At 48.6% G+C, this 14,625-nt stretch overlaps 2 protein-coding genes across 2 annotated transcripts in view; one reads left to right on the forward strand and one right to left on the reverse strand.

Moving 5' to 3' along the window:
- Nucleotides 1–14,625, reverse strand: part of LOC125947057 (translation initiation factor IF-2-like) — a 550,732-nt gene that overhangs the window by 521,544 nt on the left and 14,563 nt on the right. The gene's annotated exons all lie outside the window — the stretch shown is intronic.
- LOC125947252 (uncharacterized) lies at nucleotides 249–14,410 on the forward strand. Its single transcript, XM_049671666.1, has 4 exons — nucleotides 249–350; nucleotides 1,102–1,391; nucleotides 9,374–9,463; nucleotides 14,294–14,410. The coding sequence occupies exons 1-4, from the start codon at nucleotides 260–262 to the stop codon at nucleotides 14,408–14,410; spliced, it is 588 nt and encodes a 195-aa protein (XP_049527623.1). The 5' UTR covers nucleotides 249–259.

The following is a 14,625-nucleotide window of genomic DNA, read 5'->3' on the forward strand; positions in this document are numbered from 1 at the left end:
TTTACAATTAAAGGGCATTGCGTCATAAACCTCTTCCAGCAAAAATGTTTTGCTTTGCACTCAGCTAAAAATTCACTTCACTTGGCAATAAATTATATTCTGGTAGTATTGGGTAGATTTTTCAACTTGAAAACATTGCCGCATACAATGCTCATTTCCACATTTCTGGCAATTTTTGTCTTTTGCAGCGCAAGCAGCTCCTGCAAATACGAGGGAAGTCACTGCGCGAGGTGGCATCGTGTATGCCATGAAGGCTGTAATGGCGCACCCCGTCCAAGTGCTTTACAGCCTTCATAGCAGGAAGGGGAAGAGGGCATTCATCAATTTGAAGTTATGCCGGATAGTCACAGGTAAAGCTTCCTCAGTCATCCTTTTGCATTGTTGAAGTATTGTGTGTACAGCCGAACTCCTCTACAGCGAAATGGCTTGCATAACAAGAGGTTGTCCTTGCCAAAATCGTGTCTTTCATATAAATTGTCAACTTCTACAACGAAGAAATTTGGGCGTCCCTGTTGGCTGATTTCATTTTTTACAATGAAAGCCACATACTCAGTCACCACTGCCCTTGCAGAAATTGCGAAAGTGTGCTCTGCACTAGCACCAATGGCAGCTTAGGTGAATTGCTTGACGAGCATGCCAATGAATTGCATCACACCAGGCAGCTTACACGTTTAGCATCAGCGGGTGAGACAGTTGAATATGTCTCGGTTAGTAAAGACATGGTGTGATCATCACTGATGACGTTAACTCTATGTAGGGTGAAAAAACAAGAATGTCAACGAAGGCAACAGGGATGAAAATCCTGTAAATGGATCAAGAATTTTCATGGCGGGGAAGGCGATAGCATTTAATTATCCGCAGCATTACTTTGCGTATCCTGCATTTCGCCGCTGAGCATGCTGTGAACCTCGGATTCAATAAGGTTATCTGCGGTTGCAAATTCTGTCAGATAAACTGTGTGCTAAAGACTTAGCAACTTATTTCACTAAGTCTCTTGAAGGTTTTCTTTTGTTGAATGTGTTTGCCTGCTCTATTGTGGGTGATCTTTTTTACGGTGCATGCTGTATGTACTAATTGTGGTCTTTGCATGTTTGTGTGCAGATGTCATCTGTGCGAAAGGGGGGGGCGACCTGACACAAGCACAGGACTTCATTAAGTGGTTGCCAGGGTCTGTGGACAGCGGTGGTGGCAGGAAGAGGCGTTTCACAGCAACGTTTGCAGCAGAGCAGCTCGATGATCCCTCCCTTCAGGGCAGGAATCATTGCCTGCCCACTGCTGCCCTCTCCCTGCCCCACCCTTGCCCTCAGGTCCCTGGCAAGTCCACCTTCGGCCCCTCCTGTCCGGCTGCTGCTGCCCCTGCTCCTTCCCCTGCTGCAGCCCCTGCCGCCCCTGCCCCCTCCTCCTGCTGCTGCCCCTGGAGCTGAGCACCCCTACTGATGCCTGCATCAGTTCAAGAATTGTATTGTAAATAGTAAAATAGTACTGTAAATAGTATACTAAATAAATTATATTTTCGTTTACGCTTTGCGTGTGTCTGCAGGAAGTTTCCTTCCTGCACTTATTTCCATCACATTTTCTTCGCTACTTCGTATAGGCAGTAAGCTAGCATACAAGCAACAGAATGGCTAAGTACAGGCTATGCTTGAAACACACTGGATGCAAAATGGCTGAGCACCGGATTTTCTTGAAACGCATTGGCTACAAAATGGCTAAGCACTGGGTATTCTTGAAACACGTTGGATACAGAATGGCTGAGCACTGGGTATTCTTGAAACACGTTGGATACAGAATGGCTGAGCACTGGGTATTCTTGGAACACATTGGATTCAGAATGGCTGAGCACTGGATGTTCTTGAAACATGTTGGATACAGAATGGCTGAGCACTGGACGTTCTTGAAAGACTGGATACAGGATGGCTTTGCACTGGCTCTATGCTTGAACTACATTGGATTCTACAATGGCAAACTGTACGGCCAATCTTGGCTCGAACAGTGGGTGAACCTTGGATCGGGTTGCACTTTGCCATGATGCCAGGATTGGGCCAAAGTTCGTACCAATTTCTGCGAGCATTGGACCATGCTTGGCCCAGTGCTGTCGGGCTGCCTGGGAAGTTGCTTGCTGCTAATAGAAAAAGTTCTAAATTGTAATTACAGACGAAAATCTAAATTACTCTTCTTATCACGAAATGGTATATATTTTTATGCCCCAACGCTATCACCCGCAAAGTTCTTTGGGGCCCCTTACTTTGCGGAGCCCTATTCTAAATCTGTATTCACATCAACATGGTTTGCGTTTTGACAGTAACCGGTTTTTACAGCATAACCACTGTTGTCAATGTGTTGTTTACCTTTGCTCTTTGTGCGCCGTCGCGGCTTTTACCATTTCGAGCGAGTTACGTTCGGAACGTGCTCGTCGCCGAAAACGACTGCGCGCTTCTTACACTGGTCTGCCGTTTGCGCAGTAATCTTTTAAAGCTTCGCTTACACCGATTCAGGCAGCGAGTGGCATCTGTTGTCTCATATTTTATTTTAACACATGTTCTCGCCATGCTAGAGACCTAAGATAGCGGCCAGGTTGATGTAAATGGACAGTATATAGAGAATGTACCAACTCGGGCCAAGCTAATCGAAAAAAAGAAACGAAAAACTAAGATAGGACGATGAGACAAATGACACAAGATATCATAGCACGAAATACTTGTTTTAGCTCATAAAAAAAAGAAGCCGTGAGCAGGTCGTAGATCGGTGGACAGCTGAACTTCTACGCCGTAGGCAGATATGACGGGAGAGTTCGACGATGCTAAACATTATTTTGCGTTCACGACTGTGAAAAAGCAGACTTCGTAGGTAATATTACTGTAAATAACTAAAAATAATAACTTAGTACTATCTGTCAATAAATACGAGCACTGATCTCGCCCTTTGCCGCGATTCGCTGGAACTTAAGAGCTTCCGGGATCAACCAAAAAGGGTTCTGTGCAAGCACGATGTCGCTGTTGTTGATGTCAAGGGCCGACCGTCATGGCGGCACGCAACATTTTGTTACGACGGATTGTGCAAAAAAACGATTGCCGTAGTCGAATTTGAAGATGTATGCACAAATAAAACTGCAAATAAAAATGGCTACATCTGGATACGAAATATTTTGCACATTTTTGGTGTTTGGCTACATTTGGGCTACAACTTCTCTAGCTTTTGGCTACGCCGCCTCGTCGTACCTGGCAACAGTGGGTGGCGTGCTGATAATTCGTCGTGATTATTCGCGAATCTTCGTCGGCCGCGGGGATCTTCGGAATTGCGTCGTACAGCAACCGCACCTCCATCGGTTGCTGCCTTTAGTTTCCTGGATAGGGGCTTACGGACCGGCCCCGGGCTGGGCCAGTGTATGGTCGGCGCTGCGGCGACAGGTAACATCCTGGTGACGGCGAGCGTGAGGGTCGTCGTGGTTGCCACTGGGCTCCGGCGAGGTATTCGGCGATGCCACGTGGTCGCTCGCCAAGCTGTAGCCGTGGCGCGTTGACGGCGAACCCTCGTAGGCCCATCTCGCGCTACGGGCATCGACGGTAGACATGGCCGGCTTCCCCGCAGTGATAACAGAGCGGGCGGTGGTCGGGGGCGCGCCAAATGTCCGTCTTTCTCGGGTAGATGCGCTGGGCGACGGGCGGGCGTGCTGGTGGCGGCGGCGGTGGACGACGGAACTGTGGCGTTACGGGGCCCTGGCGCGAGCGCGGAGGGGGTGCTTGACGGCGGGCGACGGCGGCATAGGTCATCGCTTCCGGTTGTGGTTGAGGCGATGGCGGAACTTCTGGCACTTCCAGTGATCGCTGAACCTCTTCTTTAACTATGTCAGCGATCGGGGCCACCTGAGGTGGCGACCTTGGACATAACTTCTGTAACTCTTCCCGTACGACCCCTCTGATCGTCTCTCGCAGGTCGTCGGCGCTTAGCGCTTGAGCTTCGGCGTAGTTGGTCAGGGCACGGTGGTTGGATTGCCTGGCGCGCATTTCAAGCGTCTTCTCGATCTTTGTGGTCTCCGAAGCAAAATCTGCGACAGTGTTTGGCGGGTTGCGCATCAATCCGGTGAATAGTTGCTCCTTGACACCCCGCATCAAGAACCGAACTTTCTTTTCTTCAGACAAGTCGGGGTCGGCATGGCGGAAGAGGCGAGTCATCTCCTCCGTGAAGATCGCGATGTTCTCGTTAGGCAATTGAACTCTGGTTTATAAGAGAACTTCAGCCCTTTCGTTTCGTACGACACTCGTCAAGGTTCTCACGAAGTTCTCACGAAATAGGTCGCATGTCACCAGGGTGGTCTCTGTTCTCAAACCAGGTCCGAGCAGCGTCATCCAACGAAAAATAGACATGGCGCAGCTTGTCGTCGTCGCTCCATTTGTTGAACGTGGCGGTCCTCTCGTATGTGTCCAGCCAGGTTTCAGGGTCTTCAGCCGATCATCCACGGAAGGTCGGTGGCTCCCGAGGTTGTTGCAGCAGGATGGGGGACGCTGGGGCTGCCATTGGGGTCGTTGACTTTACCTTGATCGGTGTGGTCTTCTCGGGAAGAAGTCCGTACTCCGGTTGAAGTCCTTGGTGCCTACGGCTAGCTCGCTGGTCCTTGGCGACGTTGGCGTTGTCCTCTGGTTTCGGACTTGGCTCCCGGCTTTGTGGGGCGTTCGGTGCATGAACGAACTAGCACCTCCACCAGATCTCACGTAGTAGTCAAAATGAACAAAACAGTCGTAACACTGTGTATGAAGAAACTGGTTGTTTATTGGGCGAACCTGTGCCCACAAAGCAAGCTACACTCAAAGCACAACGATAGCGGCGAACATAGTCGGCGATCGTCGAAATCTCGTCAGCGGCGAAACGCGTCGGCTTTTATACGTGAGTCATCGAATGCTCCAGATTAATCCCTGGTGCCCTGTCTTCTAGAAAGTTGGAGACAATTCGCGTCGCTCATACAATCAGATTACATGAGCGTCGGTGACCACAGACGACGGATAGAAGCATCGATAACGTTCGAGAAGCTTTCGATGCAGGCGCGACCTGCGCCGAGCGATAACGTTTAACATTTGTTAGCCGGTGGAAAGCGGCCACCGGTGAAAGATAAACATCTATACGTATCAATATCTACTGTTGCTCTTGTTGATATTTGTGATCATTGAAATCACTTCATGTACTGTCACTGGCTGCAAAAATAAAGATTTATCACTCCTCATGTTCACATATTGACATGCATCTGGGGAACTACCCGATGTACTCACGTTTGTAAAGAAAGTATTGAAAGCATCAGCCAGATCCGCCCCATGTGAATCATTTGCCCTTAATGGTAAGTGTGGTTATGCAGCTACGACGACTACTGCACGTAGTGGTGCATTTCATCATCATCATCATTATCATCATCATCGGCCTATATTTATGTCCACTGCAGGACGAAGGCCTCTCCCTGCGATCTCCAATTACCCCTGTCTTGCGCTAGCGTATTTCAAATTGTGGTGCATTTACTTTGTACCAAAGCAGCTCGCTCGGCGCATTTTTACATCCACGAAAGAGGAGAAGTACTCTTTACGTGGTTTCTTGGTGGTTTCTTGGTTAGCTTGTTGCGATATTGTTTAAAAATGGTCAAATTTCTCAACACACCTTACGTGTGTTGAGAATTGTCTGTAGAGCCTATGTTCTGTCCTCATTTGTTCATAGAGGCCGTTTGTTACCCATTGTTTCCGAATTTTTATATTTCTTTGGCGCCTTTTAACAGGAAATAAACTTGCTGAAAACCTTAAGCATATCTAAAAATTCATTATAGGCGTTTTTAGCATCGTCTGAATTCAGAACCCTGCGCCAGTCACTTGAAACAGCTCATTTCTAAACAGCCGTGTCAGTTATTGGCTGGTGAAAGCTTTCAGCTTGCGAATGTTTAGGAATGCCGGCCAAAAACAGAGGAAGATGGTCATTACTAGAACATGATATGGTACCAGCTTTTATCTCCGACAACGAAAATTTGTTCTAAATATATCCAATACTGACTGGCATTCACTTGTAATTCTTGTTGGTTCGTGAATAACATTATCAAACCCATTTGACAGTAGAATTTTTTTAATTCTACTACAGGAGCATTGATTCCCATAACAATGTTGTAATCACCTGCGGTAACAACGTGCACCTGCTCTCTACAGCAAACGAAAGAAATCTTTCATAAAATTCAAGAAATGTTTGGATATGCCCGCTCGGCGGCCGATAACAGAGAGAACATAATACTTTATCTACAAACAAAGATAACACTTTGTAATCGGACGTCACAATGCTGAAGCATCTACTAGTTCCATGTTCATTTCTTCTAGACTTAGAAGTGCAATACCACCTCCACGACCGTAAGGTCGAATAATATAATATTTATAAGGTTATAACCTTCCATTCTGAAGACGTCACTCTCGTTTTTGCTCATGTTTCACTGAGCATGATAACTAAGAAATTGAAATAAATTTGACAAAAGAATTATTCTAGCAGAAATGCTTTATTCTGAGCAGATCTGGTGTTTAGATGCACACATTTACCTGCATGAAGTAATTTTAGATACTATATATCTAAGTTGCCATGGTGCCATGGTGAAGTGATTTGGACGAGAACCGGCGTATTCAGCATGGTATGGCCGATGGTTAAATTGCTCGCTTATGCAGATGATGTCGCGGTTCTTTGCAGGGACAAGGAAATATTACCAGAACACTCGAATGATTGAGCGCTTCAGTGAGGTAACCGGTAGTGGGGTAAACTGGGTATGTGCCTGGGATTTTGGCACGCAGAATGGCCTTCGACCCCAGACACATTTGCCAACGTGGCTTGGGTTACGACGCCACCAAGGTATTTGTGGGTGCCACTGGAAATTTATAAAGACACTGATCCATACTGGCGGGCGCAGGCGCAAGAGACGCGAGAAAAAGCGGACCGATGGAAAAGTTCTCGTCTATGAGTCTTCGCTAGAGCTACGGTATGCAATCTTTTTTTGATCAGCAAGTTGTGGTACGTAATGCAAGTGCTGCTTATTTACCGAGTAAATGTGCAGAAGCTGCACCGTTTTTTTTTTGCTGTTTTTGTTTGGGCGTCCAGTTGGGAGAGGTGCAGCCGCACGAACTTGTTTCGGCAGGTGAAGGCCCGTGGTTTAGGACTGGGACATTTGTTTATGCGACAGATTGTAAACAGTTTTTATTTTTCCGAGATGTTAGACACCCATTCCTGCGCACGGTGTGTCAACAAAAACTCGGGGGAACATTGCCTGATTTTGTGGTGACGACGCAATATGTTTCAGGTGGCGTTCGTGGTTTCTTCAGAGAAATTGTTGATAATTCTCAAATTTCTAAACACACGTTTTTCGATGGAGTATTTGAGTAGCGTTAAAAGGAAAAAATTGTACAAGGATGTTTGTGACGTGGTGTTTCCCGTGCCCGGCCGTCTACTCTAGAGGGCCAGGTGGAAATGTTTTAAAAAGAGTTAAAAAATGCAGGTGTCGCCGGGAACCAAAACCTTTTTTTTTCATGTTACACACTGGAACTTTCACTTTTAAGTCTTTTCTAGAGGAAAGGGTTTTCTTTCTACCTTGGGGTTGGCATTGCCTCATATGCAAGCAGCTTGAGACAATAGACCATGTTTTTATTCACTGCTGGGAAGGGGTATATTTTTGGGATGTGCTACAAAGAACCATTAAAAAAGAATTACCGCTCGACTCTTACGGGATCAGGTACCTACCAACAGATAATGAGGATAGTTTTCCGTTTGACCAGAGTATGCTGATGGGCCTCCACAGTATATGGCGCTCCCGAATGGCTGGCTATTTTTGTGACCCAGACGCAAGACCAGCACGCATGTATTTCCGCGAAAGTGTGCACAGGTTTCTGGAGATATTGAAAGCACAAACAGATTTTGCTGACTGCCTATCAAGGCTGGAGCCTTTGGTAGTGCTCAGACAATTTTAAAGTGGCAACGCCTGGCCGCAGTCGCAATTTGGCCACTTGAGCGATCTGACGTACTCTCTATTCTTTTGTGTTGATTTGTTCTACTGTGTCGAAGCCTGGCAATGAAAAAAATGTGCCATGGTGAAGTGGTTAGAGTACCCGATTTGTGAGCGAGAGGATGTGAGTTCGCGAATCCCACTTGCCGGCGCGTTTTCTTTTTTGAGCTGTCATTTTTTTATCAGTGCATAAATGGCTAATTTCGTTAATTCCATCTTCGAGGAGCATCGGAAAAGAGCAGCTGTTAGTCCTCGAAAGAGTTACACATCGGGAGTAACAGTTCATCCCCTCCCACTTACCCCCTAAAAGGAGGAATGGTTGTGGCAAATCAGTTCCTCCCCTAAAGCAGTAACCTCAATACCCCATTTCCTCCTTTTCTTCTTAGACTGACATATGCTGTTCATTTCGCCAGTAGAAATCGTGGTCATTCATTTTTGCATCTCTTGGTCAAGAATAGAACTGGCTGGGCATATCATCTGGGCTGAAGGCGTTCAGGTTCCTCGCGGCATCTAACGTGAGTTGCGTTTGCCCCATCAGACATTCACAGTAGAACATGTCAATAAGCCTGATATACCTGTAATAAGCGGTTATACCTGTAGTTATACCTGTAATTATACCTGTAAGTGGTTTGATTAATTTTTTGATGGTGACAAGATAATGACTGCAACGCTATGCAGGCTACATGTGGACACAGATTAAATAGTTCCACCATTTGATATCCAACGATTTCATACCGTAAGGCACGCCACTCGTTGGGTGCGGCTGATTACAATACTTTATCTGGACCTCCCCTCGGCCGCAGGTTAAATATAGTGAACGGATTGTGTTTCAAATGCGGATAGCGGTCCCAAAAACTGGGCATGATGCAAGTAGCGCAAGCTGTTAGGGCGGGAACTGCCCAGTGCCAGGCCTTCTCCGCAACGCGAGAATGCATGGTGAACCCATGCGTCGTCGTCCGATACAGTGCGTCCCGAGGAGGCACAAAGCACAATCTCTCGCTGCCTACCAGATACGTAGTAAAGTAAAGGATTACTTGCGTGGCATATTACTTACTCGATTAAGGAAGAAAATTTAGCTTCACCTGTGGACTTTACAGCCGGCAGTGGAAAAGTGCCCGCTTCCGAAAGTGGGGGGTGGGGTGGGGGGGGAGGGGCAAATGGCATACTTCGCCCCCTACTTTTGCCAGGGGGGGGGGGCAAGTGCCCCCCCGGCAAATAGGCCTATTATGCAGTTCTCTCCTTTGTGAATCTGTTTGAACCGGTCCTGGCGGCGCTAACAGGAGACAAAATTAAACGGCAGTGGCGGGAGTCGAGACAAATAGTGTAGCGTTGTCACTTTTGTCACCGACATTCCTTGTGAACCTGCATGTGGCGGAGCATATATTAGCGGTGACTCGGCCGCTGTCAAAGAAGCTGTTCCTGGTCAAGAACATCGACATGAGTGCCGCCATTGACGACATGGATGAGGTACAGCAAGCGATCGAAAATGACCGCAAGAATGCAACTTCTTCATTCTCAAAAATGTTTGCCCAAGTACAGGAACGGTAAAAAACAACTGTCAGCCCTTCTACTGGGGAAGACCAGCGAAGCTGTACTATGCCAATCAGGGCGTAGCCAGGGGGGGGGGGTTCAACCCCCCCCCCCCCCGCCCCACCCACCCTTGGTTCACGTCGCTTCGCGCTGACGTAATTCAAGGAACCGGTTCTACTATATCACAATTCATTCCTGGGCGCTTCCGTTTGGGTTGGCAATTTACAGCGAATCATTTCTGCATATGGAAAAAAAAACTGTCACGTTGTTTGTCAAGGCTTTGACACTCTCTGAGGTTTTGGGCGAGAATGTGGCGGCCGCATTCTGAACCAACAAATGCGGCAGCCGCATTTTAGATGAAGGCGAAAATGCTCGAGGCCTGTTTACTTAAATTTAGGTGCACGTTAAAGACCCCAGTTGGTCGAAATTTCCGTATACATTTCCGCCGCTTCCCTTCAGGTGCCGGTTAGGCCGCGCTCGCGCAGGAACTTCGGCTACGTTCACACTTGGTCTCGGAGCTGTCGGAAGAGCCAAAATCTTGCAAAAATCCACCCGCTATAGGCGGCAAGACAGGCAGAAAAACAAGCGGCGAGCCAAATCGGTCTCGGAGCGATTTTTTCTCTATGGCGAAGCGTAAACGCGGCCGAAAGTCGATCTGCTCGACCGGAAGCTACACTAGCATTTAAACAACCGGTCGTAAAATTGAACATGGCACCAAAAGTGTAGGCTGCAATGCTGATCGACGCGGTCAAGAACCACCCCTTGCTCTACGACAAGAGTGGTACTAAATGTACTGTCAGCAATACTCGCGATAGTATGTCGCGCGACCAGAGGTGCGGCAACGAAGCCTTGTGACCCCAACTTCTCACGCTTTTGCAAAGCCAGGCGAACCCACCACCACCGTTTCCAAGGTGTGTCCGCGTCTTCCGTTTATTCATTGTCCATTTCTAGAAAACAAGTAGGTAAAGTATAAAAGCCATTTCTTCATCCACTTCCATGGCAGACAATAGTTGGGCAGATTCCCTCGTTGGCGCTCCATAATTCGTGCACGTGCACGGTATGTTGCAGAAGTCGTGGGGTGCTTTTCCGTCGCGACTATAGATTGGGAGCGTAGGTCTCACGTAGGACGCGCAGGCTTTGGCGAGTCCCAACACAAGGGCCCCCTGGTTTTAGCTTTGGTGTTCCCGTTGCCGCTTTGGTGTCCTGGAGGCGCCGATAATAATACGAAATGATGAAATGTTATTACAACTTGTAATAAAAGCTATTAAAGAAATATAATCACGCCTAGGCACCAACCTGTGCTCAGCGCTACCGCGCCCTGTGAGGAGAATCACGGAACGCCAACGAGGAATTTACCGAAGGTCGCAAATGACACGCGAAGTTGCACAAAATGATCACTTTTGATTACGGGTGGGTCATTGTATGAACATACCGCTCGAAATAATGCGATAATGAGCGCCACCACGCCGACAAACGTACACAGACTAGATGGATGTGGACGAAAGCGGCACCGGCGGTAGCAAAACAAATGTGAACAACTTGGACATGCGCGGTAAAAATTTTCCGGCCGCTTTGGCCTTTCCGCCCGCTTGCCGCTTCCCAAGTGTGAACGTATAGGCTTAGTCTGCGCGAGAAACCTCTCTTGTTTGCGATTGCGCCCCTACGGAAGGCTGGTAATTACTGTTGTGTTGTTGAATCCCAAACCAGCAATTGCGCAAGGCTGGTAGTTGCTGTTGTGGAATCCCAAACCAGCAATGTACACACGAAGGGGTTGATGCCAGCAGTGAAATTCCACCGACTCGCAACAGAATGAACGAAACAGACAGCCGACAAGCATGGATTACTGCTGTGCTCAGTACAGCGTAAGTAAACTCTTGTTGCAGCGCTGACAGTTCTCGGCGGAGTTCTCGCGTCCTGAGAAATTGATTATGTGCACTATGCACTGAACAAGACCGGAGTTCATTCCTGCATCACTAGTATAGCACTGCACGGCCGATTTTTTCGGCCCGGCCCGGGCCCGTTTTTACGTTGGGCAGCCCCCCGAGCCCGATCAAAACTATTATGGCGAGACCCGGGCCCGGCCCGGGCCCGGAAATAATCTACGTTACCCGCCCGGCCCGGCCCGCCACCCCTTTACCTTAGGCCCGACCCGGCCTGAGCCCGGCCTGAGCCCGACTCGACCGGCCCGAACCCGGCCAAAAATAATGTTTTTCAGAGTTGAGACCCCCTAATAACTCGCTGCACGTTACATGCACACCACCAGAAAGCCCGAGCCCGGCCCGGACCCGCTCAAAAAATTCGAGCCCGCCCGGGCCCGGGTCAAAAAGCACACGCCGTGCCCGAGCCCGGTCCGAGCCCGTGAAAAAACTGTTCTACCCGGCCCGGCCCTGCCCGGGCTTTCGGGTAAGCCCGAGCCCGTGCAGTGCTCTAATCACTATACACCAATCAGTCCAGATCCTGTGAGGTACAAGGCCGTTTCCTTTGCAACGGCGTAAGTGAAGCAGAAATGACTTGCCCGCACTACTTAAAATGCGTACACATGCCATATCTATGCTGTGCGGTGAAATATTCTGTACAATTCTGAATCTGTTGACGTAAAGGCAAATGACGGCTGCACACTCGCACACAGCGGAAGACACAGCGGCCCATGCACTTGCCGCAGGAAATGCAACCCTCTCGTATAAGGGAGCAGGGCGACGAAAGCTTCGAAAAAAAAAAGCCTTCCCCGTTTTGGCGCGTACTTAAGTTTTCTAGCGCAAAGACGCAGCGAACAAGTTATTGCTATGGCAGTATGTATAGCCTGGCACGCATGCATTTTCACGTGTATAGCCGACCTTGACTTGTGAACGCACTTCGCCCCGACGAGGACGACGCCATCTACGCTTAACGAAGATTAAATTAATGATGGCTTCTCCGATCGGGCGGGTCGTCCTCAATGATGCTTTTCGAAGACTGGTCCATTCAGTGGCGCGATGAGAGACCGTTGCTCCAAACCGCCACTGTACCTGTCGTGCTTACTGTATTTTACTGAGCTTGCTTTACGTTTTACTTAATTTCTTCAGAAGCACACGCGAGGGGGGGGGGGAGGCAGGGGGGGGGGTCCCATGCCTTTGATATACATGTATAGAGTCTGCTTAAACTACCGATATTTATTATCGCATCGCTCACGCCACGTAGAGGAAAGCAGACGCTTGCCCCCCCCCCCCCCCGCCGCCCGGTCGGACCGGTGAACCCCCCCCCCCCCCCCCCGAAAAAAATTTCTGGCTACGCCCCTGGTGCCAATTGCCCCACTAATCGATTTCGCGATCGCTGACTGTGCTCGCTGCTCATGGCGCACCGACAAAGGGGGGGGGGAGTAAATGAATAATGTACAAGAGCGTGATAGAGTGTTTTGTTAAATTTTCCTAATTAACAAAACACTGTATCACGCTCTTGTACTTATTCATTTACTCTTACTTTGACTAAAACGCTGAAGAAATAAACGTCGTCATTATCCTTGGTGTCATTATAGGCATTTTATTTTTTAATGATGATACGATTACTATTATCTGCAATCGAACTGCACGAAACTCTGCATTCAGCATGCAAGTAAGGCGCGCTTAATTCCTAGGTACATCGTGACATTAAACAAATGCCTCTACCCGCACCTCGCCACGAAACGACGTGGTTCGCAATTGCGAAAGCTCGCATGGACAGGCAAAAGATTTGCGCAGTCGTCGCGGCAACCGGCTTTTTCAATGTCATAATCGACACACCCCGTCTTGTCCGCCGAGTGGGTGACTCAATCGTGACGACAAAAGCGTCCCGATGACTGCGCGGTAGCGTGTGAAATGTGACGAGTTCACTGGAAATCGAACGGAGAATTTCCTTGCTGAATCGTTCAAACGGCAGTCGTCCGAAATGCATAGCCGTGGACGTCAAATTCGGGCTATGCCGTTTCCCCAACGCCTTCGGCTTTGCCCCTCCGCCAGGCGTAGTTCGCACACACATGCACATACGCCGGAATACCTTTGCCGGTAGCATTGTTACAACAACGCGAAAGGTTTACTGCAATCCTAAGGGCAATAAACAATGAGCTGGCAAGAGCGCGAAAACGCATTCATCGAAGCTAATACGACACACCCACGCTTGTAGCACACGCAGCCGGACTGCATCAGCCGTGACTGCATTGCCTTTACTTATTCACAAAACAGTCGGTACAGACTCTATCGTTGTGCAGCTGGTAGCAAATAGTTTGGCGAGTTTTCATGGCCCACGTAACTGCGTTACATTCAATGAAGTAATGAAACACGCAACTTTGCATCGGGCATATTCGTTATTTCCGCAAGCATCGTTCGAAGCTCACGCACCCATTTTCCCGAGCGCGCGCTCTAAGCAATGCACCGCCATCTCGTTCAGTACAATAAAACTGCCCAGGGCGCTGTCCCTGTGTTTCGTACCGCTTGCGATAGGGGCCGCTAATAAGCTTCTGGGATTGTTTGGCCGGCGACAACAGATGGCGATGTTAAGCAGGACAATTCAAAGGAAGTTGTGAATGTATGCAATACAGAAAGCAAATGTAAACGAAATAACTGAAACGACGCAATCATACGTAAATTTTGCTAAATCTGAACCACTCGCACCACCAGTGAACATTTAAATAAACATTTTTATGCAGGAAGCCAGCTAAACCTAGGTTACTTAAATCACTCCAAAATCTTAAGATCTTCGGAAGAATAACTCCTAAACTGCAAAACGCGGTTGTGCCTTCTATGGTTCTATTTGTAGAGACCCGAAGCTGTACTGGAGGAGGATGGGTATCTGTTCTACTCCCACGCGTGGCTGGCCCTGCGGCTGCCACGGGTACGTTACGGAGGCCGTGTCTGGCTAGGCACATGGCAGTAACTGTGGGGGCTTGGGCTATTAGCCCGCACGCGCGGCTCTAGCAGCCTGCGTGCACGCCTTTAGGTGTTGGGCTTTTGGCGCATGTGCGCACTGGTTTGTGTAACCAGTGTGCGCGGCGTTTAGAGTTCCAACTCTGTGGTGTGCGCGTACGGCTGTGGGACGAGTGAGCGGCGGAGTTTTCAATAGCCCATGCATGTGCATGCGCACTATTTCTA

Source organism: Dermacentor silvarum, chromosome 7, assembly GCF_013339745.2.
Source record: "Dermacentor silvarum isolate Dsil-2018 chromosome 7, BIME_Dsil_1.4, whole genome shotgun sequence".
In the NCBI taxonomy this organism is placed as follows: domain Eukaryota; kingdom Metazoa; phylum Arthropoda; class Arachnida; order Ixodida; family Ixodidae; genus Dermacentor; species Dermacentor silvarum.